This window comes from Aquila chrysaetos, chromosome 5 (assembly GCF_900496995.4).
Source record: "Aquila chrysaetos chrysaetos chromosome 5, bAquChr1.4, whole genome shotgun sequence".
Lineage (NCBI taxonomy): Eukaryota > Metazoa > Chordata > Aves > Accipitriformes > Accipitridae > Aquila > Aquila chrysaetos.
In genome coordinates this window covers 37,407,951-37,422,876 of record NC_044008.1, presented here as the reverse complement: position 1 = coordinate 37,422,876, position 14,926 = coordinate 37,407,951, and the positions used below count along the sequence as shown (strand labels likewise).

The following is a 14,926-nucleotide window of genomic DNA, read 5'->3' as shown; positions in this document are numbered from 1 at the left end:
TTGAGCTTGATTAATTTACTTGAACATGTGTGTTTAGTGCTATTTGAGATGCCCAGGCATGTTCAGGACGTCCTTATGGGTCTTCCAGAGATGACACAGATATGGATGATAGCCCATAGATGACACTATGGGATGTCCATGACCTCCTAAATTATAGTCAGGAGTTCAGTTCCAAAACCTTACAGCATTTCAAATGACATTAGATGTCTGTCTGAGAGTAGACAGACAGTGAGTCACTGGAATTCAGAGACTGATTCCTTTGTTTATAAAGAAGAGACATGCATCACTTCATAGACTCCACTGGCCATGGCCCAAACCATGTACATCGTAGCATGTGTCTATGCTATTGGAGATGTCCACTGGCATCCTGCCTGCTCCCAAGCCACTACTGCAGAAGGCAACATGTCTTCTGTATGTCCCATGTCATATTTCCAAGCCTATGCGTATAGGTGAAATGTCCCAGATGATTTTAGGTGGTAGTAGATGCCTCTGAATATGCACAACTGAATCAAGCCAGCCAGATTAACTTGTCTCATAGAATCATAACATCATAGAATCATAGAATGGTTTGGGTTGGAAGGGACCTTTAAACATCATCTAGTTCCAACCCCCTGCCATAAGCAGGGACATCTTTCATTAGATGAGTTTGCTTAAAGCCCCATCCAACCTGACTTTGAACACTTCCAATGATGGCGCATCCACAAATTCTCTGGGCAACTTCTTCCAGTGTCTCATCACCCTCATCATAAAACATTTCTTCTTTATGATGAATCTAAACCTACCCTCTGTCACTTTAAAATCATTGCCCCTTTTTCTGTCACTACAGGCCTTGATAAAAAGTCTTTCTCCACCTTTCTTACGAGTCCCATTTAAGTATTGAAAGGCTACAGTAAGGTCTCCCTGGAGCCTTCTCTTCTCCAGGCTGATCAACACAACTCTCTCAGCCTTTCTTCATAGGAGAGGTGTTCCAGTCCTTGGATCATTTTTGTGGCCCTCCTCTGGACCTGCTCCAACAGGTCCATATCTTTCTTAAACTGGGGACCCCAGAACTGGATGAAGCACTCCAGGTTGGGTCTCACAAGAGCGGAGTAGAGGGGCAGAATCACCTCCCTCGACCTGCTGGCCATGCTTCTTTTGATGCAGCCCAGCGTACAATTGGCTTTCTGGGCTGCAAGTGCACATTGCCAGCTCATATCCAATTTTTCACTCACCACCAGGATCCCCAAGTCCTTCTCCGCAGGGCTGCTCTCAATCAATTGATCCCCTAGTCTCTATTGATATTGACGGTTGCCCTGATCCAGGTGCAGGGCCTTGCACTTGGCCTTCTTGAACTGCATGAGTTTCACATGGGCCCACTTCTAGAGACTGTCAAGGTCCCTCTGAATGGCATCCCTTCCCTCTAGCATGTCACAGACATCTGGGGAGTAATTCTTATGCCTAAAGGTATGTGCCTGGGATCACGTGAGACATCCTCTGTATCCAAGATCTTCAACTGGTACTGGCAACTATAACAATGGAGATGCACATGTTCTATAATGGCAGCTGGAAACTATGCACTTCAAATGCCACCAGATACTCCTATTTAGACACCTAATTACTATTTTTGAACTCAGGTGAGCTAAATGCCTTCCTATCCTAAAGTCCCGTCACTGATCTTTCCTATATCACTCTGGCAATCTGCCGGTTCTTCTTCTGAGGTGAGGTATTTGTGGATGGTTGTTCAGCTGAGGGGAACTGACCTAGGAGTTAGGGTGAAATAGCTTCTTTCTCATATTAAAGAGAGCACCTTTCACCTCTCTATTCCTAAGACTGTAGATAACAGGTTTCAATATAGGGGTCACCACAGAATAGAACAGAGAGAGCACTTTGTCCACATCCAGGGAATAACTGGATTTGGGACGTATATAGATGAACACAGCTGTCCCACAGAATAATGTCACTACAGTGAGATGTGAGTAGCAAGTGGAGAATGCTTTATACCTTCCTTTGGCAGACCTGATTTTGCAGATGGAGGAAATGATGAGGCCATAGGACACCAAAATGAGCAGAAAAGGCATCAGGATGACAAAGGCAGCAGACAGAATGATCTGTAGCTCATTCTAGTAAGTGTCGCTGCATACTAGCATCAGCACTGGTTGGATCTCACAGAAGAAATGGTTGATCATGTTGGACGCACAGAAAGGCAAAGAGAAGATAAATGTAGTGTGCCCAAGGACCACAAGGTTGCCACATATCCATGAGGAAGCAGCCAGCTGCATGCATACCTTCTTATTATGATATCCATGGAATGCAGAGGGTTGCATATGGCTTGGTAGCAGTCATACGCCATAGCAGCTAAGAGGCAGCACTCAGTAGCCCCAAAGAACAGAAAGAAATACATCTGTGCAACACAACCTGCAAAAGAGACGGACGTATCACTTGAGAAAAGATTGACCAGCACTCTGGTGCAGGGTGTAGCAGAGTTTACTTCTGGCTATTCTCACCTAAAATCAAATCCCCTTGAGGCACACACTGGACTTCTCCATCTTTTCACATCACCCACCAAGTGCACCCAGGCCATTGAGCAAAAGCAATCCCACAAATGGGTTTACCTTTGCCTGAGGCAGGAGTAACCCAGACTGTCTTCCCTAACATATATTTTATGTGCACTACATGGACTTTATCCCCTTCTACAGTACGTAAAAATTCTGACTGGGCAGGGCCACCCTGATTGGCAGATCCTCTGGCATTGACTGACCAGGTGGCTTTTGTTAAATGTGTATCCCAATGTTTGAAAGTTCCACCCCCGCATTGCTCTCAATGCAGTCTTTAACAGTCCACTGTATCGTTGGATTTTCCCAGAGGCTGGTGCATGATAGGGGATATGATACACCCACTCAATGCCATGCTGTTTGGCTCAGGTGTCTATGAGGTTGCTTCAGAAATGAGTCCCATTGTCTGACTCAATTCTTTCTGGGGTGCCATGTCGCCACAAGACCTGCTTTTCAAGGCCCAGGATAGTGTTCCGGGCAGTGGCATGGGGTACAGAATATGTTTCCAGCCATCTGGTGGTTGCTTCCACCATTGTAAGCACATAGCGCTTGCCTTGGTGAGTTTGTGGGAGTGTGATATAGTCAATCTGCCAGGCTTCTCCATATTTATATTTCAGCCATCGCCCTCCATACCACAGGGGCTTTAACCACTTGGCTTGCTTAATTGCAGCACAAGTTTCACATTCATGGATAACCTGTGCGACAGTGTCCATGGTCAAGTCCACCCCTCGATCACGAGCCCATCTATAAGTTGCATCTCTTCCCTGATGGCCTGAAGTATCATGGGCCCACTGAGCCATAAATAGCTCACCCTTATGTTGCCAGTCCAGGTCCACCTGAGACACTTCAATCTTGGCAGCCTGATCCACCTGTTGGTTATTTTGATGTTCTTCAGTGGCCCGACTCTTGGGTACGTGAGCATCTACATGACGTACTTTTACAACCAGATTCTCTAGCCGGGACGCAATATCTTGCCACAGTGCGGCAGCCCAAATGGGTTTACCTCTGCGCTGCCAGTTGCTCTGCTTCCATTGCTGTAACCACCCCACAGGGCATTTGCCACCATCCATGAGTCAGTAGAGATAGAGCACTGGCCACTTTGCTGAAAGAGATCAGCAATGTCTAACGCTAGCTGGATGGCTTTCACCTCTGCAAACTGACTCGATTCTCCTTCTCCTTCAGCAGTTTTTGCGACTTGTCGTGTAGGACTCCATACAGCAGCCTTCTACCTCCGATGCTTTCCCACAATGCGACAGGATCCGTCAATGAACAGGGCATATTGCCTCTCATTTTCTGGCAGTTTATTATACAGCGGGGCCTCTTCAGCCCATGTCACCTCCTCCTCTGGCGACATTCCAAAATCTTTGCCTTCTGGCCAGTCCGTGATCACTTCCACAATTCCTGGGCGACTGGGGTTTCCTATGCGAGCCCGTTGTGTGATCAGTGCAATCCACTTACTCCACGTGGCATCAGTCGCATGGTGTGTAGAGGAGACTTTCCCTTTGAACATCCAGCCCAGCACTGGCAGTCGGGGTGCTAAGAGGAGCTGTGTTTCAGTACCAACCAATTCTGAGGCAGCTCGAACTCTTTCATATGCTGCCAATATCTCTTTTTCAGTTGGAGTGTAGCAAGCCTCGGATCCTCTGTATCCTCGACTCCAAAACCCCAGGGGTCGGCCTCGGGTCTCCCTAGGTGCTTTCTGCCAGAGCCTCCAGGTGGGGCCATTCTCCCCGGCTGCAGTATAGAGCACATTTTTAACATCTTGTCCTGCCCGGACTGGTCCAAGGGCTACTGCATGAACAATCTCCTGCCTGGACTGGTCCAAGGGCTACTGCATGAACAATCTCTCGCTTAATTTGTTCAAAGGCTTGTTGTTGCTCAGGGCCCCATTTAAAATCATTCTTCTTCTGGGTCACTTGATAGGGAGGGCTTACAATCAGACTGTAATTTCGAATATGCATTCTCCAAAAGCCCACGATACCTAAGGCCTGTGTTTCCTTTTTATATGTCGGTGGGGACATAGCTGCTATTTTGTTAATCATGTCCATTGGGATCTAACGACATCCATCTTGCCATTTTATTCCTAAGAACTGGATCTCCTGTGCAGGTCCCTTGACCTTACTTTCTTTTATGGCAAAACCGGCTTTCAGAAGGATTTGGATTATTTTCTTCCCTTTCTCAAAGACTTCTTCTGCCGTGTTGCCCCATACGATGATGTCATCAATGTATTGCAGGTGTTCCGGAGCTTCATCTTTTTCCAGTGCAGTCTGGATTAGTCCATGGCAAATGGTGGGGCTGTGTTTCCACCCCTGGGGCAATCGATTCCAAGTGTACTGGACACCCCTCCAAGTAAAGGCAAATTGTGGACGACACTCTGCTGCCAGAGGGACTGAGAAAAACGCATTAGCAATGTCAATTGTGGCACACCATTTGGCTGCCTTTGACTCTAGCTCGTATTGAAGTTCTAGCATATCTGGAACGGCAGCACTCAGTGGTGGCGTAACTTCATTCAGGCCACGATAGTCAACTGTTAGTCTCCACTCCCCGTTAGACTTTCGCACTAGCCATATGGGACTATTAAAGGGTGAGCGAGTTTTGCTGATCACTTGTTGGCTCTCCAGTTGGCAAATCAACTTGTGGATGGGAATCAGAGAGTCTCGGTTGGTGCGATATTGCCGCCGGTGCACCGTCGTGGTAGCAATTGGCACTTGCTGTTCTTCAACCCTCAGTAACCCCACAATCGAAGGGTCTTGAGAGAGACCAGGCAGGGTAGACAGCTGTTCAGTGCCCTCCATCTCCAAGGCAGCTATACCAAAAGCCCATCGATACCCCTTTGGTTCCTTAAAATACCCTCTCCTGAGATAGTCTATGCCAAGGATCCACGGAGCCTCCGGACCAGTCACAATGGGGTGTTTCTGCCATTCATTCCCAGTTAGGCTTACTTCAGCTTCCAATACAGTCAACTCTTGGGATCCCCCTGTCACACCAGAGATACAGATGGGTTCTGCCCCTTTATAACTTGATGGCATTAGAGTGCACTGTGCACTGGTGTCTACTAGAGCCTTATACTCCTGTGGGTCTAACTTGCCAGGCCACCGAATCCACACAGTCCAACAGACCCGGTTATCCCTTTCCTCCACCTGGCTGGAGGCACGGCCACTCTGATTCTGGTCAGAGTATCCAGTATTCACTTCTCATAAAATTGGCTCAGAAGTCCCTTCAAGAGGATCAGAAATAAGATCAGCCCTTCTACTCTGTTTGGAAACTGGAGCGGCACTTTTCCTGGTAGAACCCCCTTTTGTGGTGGTTTTTCATCGCAGCTCACGTAACTGTGCATTTAGGACCGAGGTTGGTTTTCCATCCCATTTCCTCATGTCCTCTCCATGATCACATAGGTAAAACCACAGGGCACCTCGCGGTGTGTACCTTCTATATTCTCTCTCTTGGGCAGAGGAGCGCTCACTCCTAATAGCTGAGACATTGGTCCTTACAGGTGGGCAATAGGACATATCCTCTTTGAATTGCTGGAAACCCTCGGACGGCTTCTCCACAGCCGAAATGCAGGCTTGTAGGGAGGAGGAGAGATTTTCTTCGTATTGACGGAGTTGGCGAGCCACTTCATCTACTGTCGGTGCCTCTTCGTCTTTCCAGGTCATTATTGCCAGTGAGTTGGCACAGGATGACGGTGCGCTCTGTACAAACTTCCGCCACATGGGTCGTGTGCATTGGACTTTGTCTGGATCTTTGGGTAATTGTGGGTTGTCCGGGTCATAATGAATCGTCTCTAGCACAGCTAATTCCCTCAGATATTGGATACCTGTTTCCATGGTGGTCCACTTGCTTGATTAACATATAACATCTTCCTTAAAGGGGTACCTTTCCTTCACACTTGACAGGAGTCGCCTCCAGAGGCTGATGGCTTGTGTCCCTTTTCCAATTGCCTTGTCAATACCACCTTCCCTGGCAAGCGATCCCAGCTGCTTGGCTTCCCTACCTTCTAATTCCAAGCTATTAGCTCCATTGTCCCAGCATCGGAGGAGCCAGGTGATAATATGCTCACCTGTACAGCGGACGAAATCTTTTTGCATATACCGCAGCTCACTCAAGGATAGGGACCGGGTTATTGCCTCTGGTTCTGCCTCTTCCTCCTGTTCCCGTGATGACCCTGGTTCACCTTCATCCTTCGCTAAGCGAGCTGACTTTTTTGTATATTTCTTTTTCTGTATGGGGGCAACTGATACTGCTGCCGGTTGGTCCGCTGGTTCAGTTGCAGTACCGCTTGCCGCATTTTGGATAACCGCAGTGTCTGTCACCAAGGTCTGGGTGGCCGCAATGCTCGTTGCCGGGGCTGGAGGGACCACAGTGCCCGTTGCCGAGGTTTGGGTATCTGCCGTGCGCATTGCTGGGGCTGGAGGGGCTGCAGTGCCTGTCACCAAGGTCTGGGTGGCCGCAATCCTCGTTGCCAGGGCTGGAGGGGCCACGGCGCCCGTTGCCAAGGTTTCGGTGACCGCGGTGCTCATCGTTTTGTTGTTAGGTCCAGAGACCTTCTCTTCCCCTTGAGGGTACTGAGTGGTGTTGAGCAGGGTTCGATAGGCACGGGCCAGGCCCCAGCATGTTGCAGTGATTTGTATCTCTCTGGAGCTGCCGGGGTGACAGCATACCTTTTCCAAATATTTTACTAGTTCTTCCGGATTCTGCACTTGTTCAGGGGTGAATTTCCAAAACATTGCAGATGCCCACTTCTCTAGGTACTTGCCCATACTACCCCACACACCCTGCCACTCATAATTATCCAGCCTCAGGGCAGACCTCTGGGTGATCTTCTTAAATAGCTGTTTAACCTTAAACAAGAGCTGAACCACATTCAGGAGCATGCTAGTTCCTAGCAGTAGGGCTAGGACCGTGCTGGTCTCAACATCCCAAGAGTATTCAAATTTTTCAAAATTCTCAAACACCATTGTAACTGGACCAAAGGAGAAAGGAGAGGGGAAGAGAGGTATCCCACCCATAGACTGGTTTTCCGAGGAGGAAAGGTAAATGGTGTAATTATTAATAGTTTCCCACAGATGGCTCCCGGAGTATAAAGGTGACAATGCTGAGTGCAAATACCGGATTAATCCCACAACTGATGACTTCATCATACCACAAACCAGTGTTAAACAATACATCAAAGCGAAAACCTTAATCCACCTCCCACGGAGGATAAGCAGCAGAAGAGGGACTACATACAGCATGCGAGGTGATACATAACAGAACTTTAAAAACCAGAGCAACAACTCTAAGAACACATAAATCAACATAATGACCAGTGACTATTAGACCAATATAATGAATGCTTATAACAAACTTGTTTTAACAAGCTCTGGTCAGGTTTGTCGTTATCTCAACCCTTCGTGCCCCACGTTGGGGGCCAAAAAAGGACGGTCGTGGTTTAACCCCAGCCAGCAACTAAGCACCACGCAGCCGCTCACTCACTCCCCCCCACCCAGTGGGATGGGGGAGAAAATTGGGAAAAGAAGTAAAACTCATGGGTTGAGATAAGAACAGTTTAATAGAACAGAAAAGAAGAAACTAATAATGATAACACTAATAAAATGACAACAGCAATAATAAAAGGATTGGAATGTATAAATGATGCGCTGTGCAATTGCTCACCACCCGCCGATTGACACCCAGCTAGTCCCCAGCCGGCGATCCCCCGCCCCCACTCCCCCCAGTTTATACACTAGATGTGGCGTCACATGTTATGGAATACCCCGTTGGCCAGTTTGGGTCATCTGCCCTGGCTCTGTCCTGTGCCAACTTCTTGTGCCCCTCCAGCTGGGCATAAGAAGCTGAAAAATCCTTGACTTTAGACTAAACACTACTTAGCAACAACTGAAAACATCAGCGTTATCAACATTCTTCGCATACTGAACTAAAAAACATAGCACTGTACCAGCTACTAGGAATACAATTAACTCTGTCCCAGCTGAAACCAGGACACATGCCCACTCCACCCAGCAGGGCAAGCTCATGGCTGGAGCTGAGCTGGCACTGGCACTTGCTCCAAGTCCAAAGCCCTTCTAGCTCCAGCCAGACTTTGCTAGATGCCCCTGCCCTCCCTGCTGATCCCCAGTGCATGAGAAAGGTCTGCTCTTGGCTTGTCCCTTCTGCAGCAGTGTGTCCTCCTGAAGAGCTTGTAATGTGTGAGTGCGTGTCAGCACTGAACGTCTGAGCTAGTGAGAGAGGCAAAGATGTGTTCTTTGGCCTCCCTCTGCTCGGCTTTGGGCCAAGGTAAGGGAGCAGGCCTGCTGTCCTGCGGTTTATCACTCCAGTAAGGTGGTCGTGAGTTCTGAGAAGCCCTGTTGGAAGGGGGAGATGCTTAAGGGCTGGTTGTTGCAAAGCAGAGGAGGAGAGGCGGGCAGGCTGCCTTACCTCTCCCAGGCAGTAGTCTGCTGGTCCTGGCTTCACTGTTTTGTCGCCTCCAATTCTGCTTTTGGCTCCCTTCGTGTACATGGGAGCCCTTTTTTTGTAGATGTCCAGTTCCACCTTGGGGAATGCAGCAGGACCTGGTGTCTGTAAGAGAGGCAGGGAGGTTGTTGGGTACAAAAGGCAGGTGTTGATTCTTGCCACGTGCCCACATGGGCTGCGCTAGTTGAGCTGGCTGGCCAGAAGTGGTGTGAGAGGCATGAAGCAATTGGAACAAGGGCACCTCCTGTTCCCCTACAGAGGGGCAGATTTTACAGAGGACAGGGAGATTCCCATTAGTGCCAATGAGCTTTTCCCCACCAAATCTGTTAAGTGTTGGAAAGCGAGGGACTGCAGGTGTCAGTCCTGCTGTTCACAGCAGGAGCGCCATGGGACCCATGGCTTCTTGGGTTTTGCTGCTGGTGCAGGAAAGTGTGCATTAAGAGAGGCTGCAGCAGGTGTTGGAGCCCTTCAGCCCTGAGGAGAGCAGCTGAGCTTCAGCTGCTGGCACGAGACAGCAGAGAAGTGTAGCTCACCTTGGAGAGGTCTTCAGCAAAGCCATTGTGCTTACTCTTCCCTTTCATGGAGTAGCACGGGCTGGCGTGGGTGTAGGCTGTGTTGGGTCCTGCCAGCCTAGGCAGGGTGTAGGTGCCAGGACCTGGAAAAGGAATGGGAAGAGTGTGTGAATCCTGCGGGGAGAGCAGCGCCTGGGTGGGAGAGAAGCAGCCTGCCAAGCCTGCTGCAAGGAGCAGGAAGGATGTCTTGTCCCTCCTCCCAATGCCTCTGTCTTTTGTCACACAGAGCATGTGTCAGCAGCTCCAAGCCTGAGTTGCCAGTTCTTTTGTGGGATGGGAGAAGCTGGTGCTCTGGGACATCAAGCAAGTTCATCAAGAGACCGTTGCACCCTGCTGTGTACGCTTTTCCCTAGGCCTGTCAAAAAAGCTGTCCAGCAGATTTTCCCTGGAGGATACGCAGGCTGCAAGTGTGTGTATTTCCCTGAGTTCCCCTACCTGGATGTTCATTGGTTTTGACGGCCTTGTGCCGGAAGGCCATGGAGTGTGCCGGCGCGCACTTGTAGATGTGTTGGTTGGCCTTGTTGGTGGAGTAGTCATCTAGGGCAGAGAAGTGGAGGAGAAAAGCAGTGAAGCTGGGCTCACTTCCTCAAGCCAAAGAGGAAAGGTCAGGAGGAGGTGCTCAGCCATGTTTGCTTTCTGTCTGGAAAGCTGTGAAGCTCCTTCAGGGCATGAGCTGATGGTTTCGTACCCCAGTAGCACAGGGCAAAAAGGCAGGTGTGCTTGCCTTGCCTGGAAGAAGTGCTGAAGAAATGGTACTCACTTGGTCCAGGGGTGACCTCGGTCATTATCTTGGGAAGTCCGCCCATATGCTGTGCTGGAGCCATGTACTTCCCATTCCTGGTGACGGAGGGCTGGATATAGTACTGAGGGCCCTGAGAGCAGCTGTCTGTGACGGGAGGTTTGGCCCTTTGAAAAGTGTATGCAGGGGCTTTGGTTTTGGTGGGATTGTGAACCAGGTAACATCGGAAGAAAAGCCTGTGAAAGGACACCTGCCTGCAACTCCATATTTAAAGCTAGTTTCTAAGTAGAGTAGTTGGAGTTGCTGGCCTCAAAAATTTCCCTTCCTGTGTATTTTTTTTTCCTGCAAAAATACAAGCGGCAGGCCAATACAATGCTACAATGACTTCCAGCAAGAACAGTGTAGGCACTGTGCAATTAATCAGAACACCACCAAAATGCAATTGTTATGAAGTATTAAATCCCAAAACAGTTGCTAAACTAACTTAAAGCAAATGTAAAGATGGCCTTTGTCATGTTTTGCTTTCCCAGAGACCAAGTGGGAAAGAAATTGAAACCTTACTACTATTATAGAGGAGGAGGAGAAGACGACAGTGAAGAAGAATCACAGAAGATGAAAAAGGGGTAGAAGAAGAAGAACAGAAAGAGAAGATGAAGTAGGAAAAGATGAATAAGAAGAAAAAGAACAGAAGATACAATGAGGTATCGTGGAATCCCAACGTATTCCCCAACAAGGGAACGTGTAATATGGCCCATAATTCTTTCAGTTTTATTTCATGATCTGAGATCAATTAACTTTGAAGGATTACATCACGCTACCCACGTACAAGGACTCTCTTTTGCATAGTCACAATAACAAAATACATTTTTTTTATAACAAAAATACATTCAGATCACCACTGAAAACATGGAACAACATGCTAAAACCCCAGGTTTTACAGCGAACAAAAAAAAAACCCTAACTACAAAGCGTCCACGTACTTTAGAATTTCCTTTTCCATCCCACGGATAATTCCCTCAATAAGCGACAAGCGCACGTGACAACTCGAGCGATCCGTGCGTTTACCGCGCATAAAAGCAAACGATACCTTTTCAGCTGGTGTAGATAGCCAGAGAGCCAAATAAACTCCAATGGCGTATCTTGCAAAGAGCTACGTGATCTTAAACTTTACCTGTAGTGCCCTACTGGAGAACTGCAGAGCTGTGGACTCTCAGAGATACTGGGGCACAACTCTTGGCCTGCCTGGAACGTTCAGGGCTCTCTCGGATACCTGGGCAGAAGCAGAAAGCATTTTGGTTTTGGAGCAAGGCTGACTAGAGTCGCAAGTTTTCTTTGGCATGCTCACACCTGGAAGCTAAACCAAAGAAGCTACACGTGCAGCTGAACGATTGCTCGGCGCAGCCACACCAACAGAGCTCTCCTACCACACGCTTTGAGTCATTACTACACCAAGGTCAACACTTCCAGTGGAACCTAGCCACAAACTCTGAAACAACCTAATTCTGGGGTCACACTGACGCAAGTCATTTCTCCCTAAGAAATCCCGCAAACGGAAGTAATAAACCACGTCGTCATCTCTGCTACATCAGGTAGCAGACTCCTTCAGTTGAGCTGTAAGTGCATTTCAGAAATAACAGAACCAACCCCAACAGAAAAGACAGAACCACAGCATGCTCCTTGAAAAGAAAATCTGAACACCTGACTCTTAACTGTGACCAAGGGAAGATGTGACACGACCTTTCAAACATTCTGGATGTGGAGGTGGGACTAAACGCTCTTTGTCAATTAAGAACAGGCATGCTCGTTCCACCTCCCTCGCGCGTAAACGGAAGAAAACTCAAACCGCGCCCCCTTCTCCGTACGCCGGGTTAGAGTTTGTGACAGCAGTTTGATGCCGTGCTTTGGAAGAGCCCAAGGGCGCAGCCTAAGGAAACTGGAGCTTCCTGGGTCTCAGAGTAATTCTAGAGCTAAAGCGGTGATAGGCATCAACTCTACGTCAGATAATACATGCCAACACTCATCACTGACCCAAGACGGCAAGCTCCTCCTGTCCTACCCAAGGGTTTCAAAACCAACACGCTTCCTTCCTAAAGCGGGACGCTACCTTATTTACTTGTAACGCCATTCAGACGCTCCTTGAGATGAGGCTAGAGGTAGGTTACGCAGGCCATCAAGCCACTGTCTGCAAGCACCAGAGCCTTTTGGGTACTGTTTGTCACCACGGTTTGCGTGAGAAGGAAACCAAAACGCAGAACAGACGGCGAGAAATTTAACCTACCATGGAGATAGCTACGGCCAACAAGTACGACCGAGACCAAGTCCTCCTTCTCAGGGGAAAAGCACGCACCAAATAAATAATTGATGAACAGACCGGTACAGTTCACGTTGAACGGGAAAAAAAACAGCAGATTTGAGGAACACAGCATAAGAACTGACCACCACAATACTTCTTTTGTATAGTACGAAAGCCTAAAGCCACTACACGTACGTAAAAAGCGCGTGTATTACGTGAACGTACGGTTCCTGTAATCATTACATCATTATTTACATACGTTTTCGTATACGCTAATGTCTATTTCTGTGTGTATAAATACCTATAAAACCCAAACCTTTACTCTTCCTCTGGCCATACACACCTTTCACCTCAACCTACACCAAGAAGCATCGTAAAATCCGCAAGTCATTATCTACAAAATTCCAGTGAAACCTGTAGCTAAGAAGTATTTCAGGACGACTGCTACAAAATTCATCAGGAATGCAGACACCACCACCAGTTAAGGAACATTAAAAGCACAACGTTCCCAAATCTGACAGCTCTTTTAGGACACGAATCCTAAAGTTTTGCCCCTTACGTTATTTTTTTTTTTTTTTTTAATTAGGTGGTGAAACAGTTTTTGCCGTTGGTATCCAACAGCGCCCGGTTCCTAAGTCAGCAGTCATCAAGATCGTCAACTAAAGGTGGTTGTTTCGACAGCTACCCTGTTCCGTTTACCAGGATGCGCTGAGGGTCGACAGGAGACGAGGATCGTGACCTGTGCTGGCACTTGCTCCGCCACAACCGTGCTGACGTGATTTGACGAACGCCAGAATTTCGTCTGCCTTCAGTCGGCGCGGCCGTCCCACGAGAGCCACTGCTGTCCGCCCCCAGGTGACACTGCTCGTCCTCAAACACTCCGAGGGACTGCGCCCCTAAGCAGGGCATTGCTTTAGTCCTTAATCAGAGAAGCGCAGCATCAAAGCAGAGCAATGGAAATGCCGTAGTTAACGTTTACAAAGTTTGCAGCACGTCAAATGCTTCCCATCCCGCTAACAACCTCGGACGTACGAACCGCTCATGAATACCACCTGCGTTGCGCGCGTGCGTGTACACATACGCCTATGCTACTGCATTTCCCTCCTCCCCTCTATCTTCTAGTCTAGAAGCATCAAGCTCAAGGTCAAATGAAGCACTGGCAAGTAGGAAGGTACCAGTTCACTTCAGATCATCGGTTACTACCTTGGCACCCAAACGACCGCTCAAACCACCACGAGTCGCAAAAACAACAAGCCTAACATTTAACAAAACTTACTGTCAAGTGCCAAAGCTGTCACAATCGGAAGCTGCACTAGGAAGGGAATTCTCAGATGCACATACCTACAGATCTCTCTAGATCTGTATCTCATATTGCCATCTACGTTATCGCGAGGCAGTACTTCAACCCGTCGGCTTTCTGCACAGCATCAACAGTCCTAAGTAAGAGTGCCTCCAGTTACTTGGGGACGATCTGACGCAAGCCGTTCCGGATGTTTTTCACCTCCTCGAACTGGAATCCAATTGTTGGCGGCTACATCTGGTAACCTACGCCTCTAAAACCGACGCTGCTCGTCGCAGCGTTTATCAGCCCCAGCAAGCACAGGGCAGCGCTGCGCCCAGATTCAGTACAGGCTCCTATCAAGGGAGCCACGTGGAAATAGAGCTACAGCTTCCTTGCACTTAAAGGAGCCACGCCAAGTTCGCTTGCCAGGCCTCGGTGATTCTAGAGGTAAACTGGCCACCTTCAGAGTTATGGTCAGATAACACATGCCAACACCCACCCCAGGCCCAGGGGAACTAACAAAGCAGCTCCCGTTTGTACATCACGGGGGACCGCAGGGCAAGAGAGAAGGGGCTGGGGAGCACGCACGTGACCCCTAACTCCCCACACGGGATGTGGCGGTTGCTACCCTTCAGAAAAGCACAGCTGTGCTGAAACAAGTCGACACTTACCCAGTCACCTCTCCTTGTCCCAAACGAAGCTCTACAGGCCACGCGTTTCTCCAAAAGAAATGTGCTCGGGGGGGGCATCAGCGTTTCTTCTCACCTCCCGGCGCAGCATTCCCTGCAAAAAGCACCAACAAAACGTCAGTTCAGAGGTGGCGGCAGCGGCTCGGGGGGGGGGGGGTCCGTGCCCGGGGGCAACTCGGGCAGCTCCTCAGCACTAAGTGCCTCTCTGGACACAGACCCCTCTCCGTCCACCCTCACCGCGGGGCACGTTCCCGCCTCGCTTCCCGGCCTGGCCAAACCCTCCCCAGGGAAGGGGCGTGAAGGAAACCTCCCGACCTCCCAGGCTGAGGCGAGGCGAGGCGAACCGAAGCGCCAGCTCGCCGCTGAC

At 49.0% G+C, this 14,926-nt stretch overlaps 2 protein-coding genes and 1 non-coding gene across 7 annotated transcripts; all 3 read right to left on the bottom strand.

Annotated features, from left to right (window-relative positions):
- Positions 1 to 965: 965 nt before the first annotated feature.
- Positions 966 to 6,619, bottom strand: LOC115341278 (olfactory receptor 10C1-like). The gene is given in 3 exon segments (XM_030013997.1): positions 966 to 2,272; positions 2,275 to 2,394; positions 6,592 to 6,619. Coding segments are annotated over 3 exon segments (681 nt in total). The 3' UTR covers positions 966 to 1,739.
- Positions 6,620 to 8,619: 2,000 nt separating this feature from the next.
- On the bottom strand, positions 8,620 to 14,850 carry LOC115341736 (outer dense fiber protein 3-like). 5 transcript variants are annotated; one of them, XM_030015137.2, is made up of 5 exons: positions 10,317 to 10,969; positions 9,992 to 10,093; positions 9,518 to 9,639; positions 8,949 to 9,089; positions 8,620 to 8,865 (listed from the first exon to the last, which is right to left on the bottom strand). In XM_030015137.2, the coding sequence occupies exons 1-5, from the start codon at positions 10,378 to 10,380 to the stop codon at positions 8,731 to 8,733; spliced, it is 564 nt and encodes a 187-aa protein (XP_029870997.1). In that variant the 5' UTR covers positions 10,381 to 10,969; the 3' UTR covers positions 8,620 to 8,730. The 5 variants fall into 5 exon arrangements, 2 of the variants coding, with proteins under 2 accessions (XP_029870997.1, XP_029870998.1); XM_030015138.2 differs by having other exon boundaries at positions 8,733 to 8,875; positions 10,317 to 10,738; XR_005932531.1 differs by lacking the exons at positions 8,620 to 8,865; positions 8,949 to 9,089; positions 9,992 to 10,093; positions 10,317 to 10,969 and adding exons at positions 11,467 to 11,565; positions 13,288 to 13,507; positions 14,542 to 14,850 and having other exon boundaries at positions 9,615 to 9,639.
- LOC115342354 lies at positions 12,240 to 12,324 on the bottom strand. The gene has a single exon (XR_003923741.1). It is a non-coding gene; the product is annotated as a small nucleolar RNA SNORD45 (small nucleolar RNA).
- Positions 14,851 to 14,926: the final 76 nt, after the last annotated feature.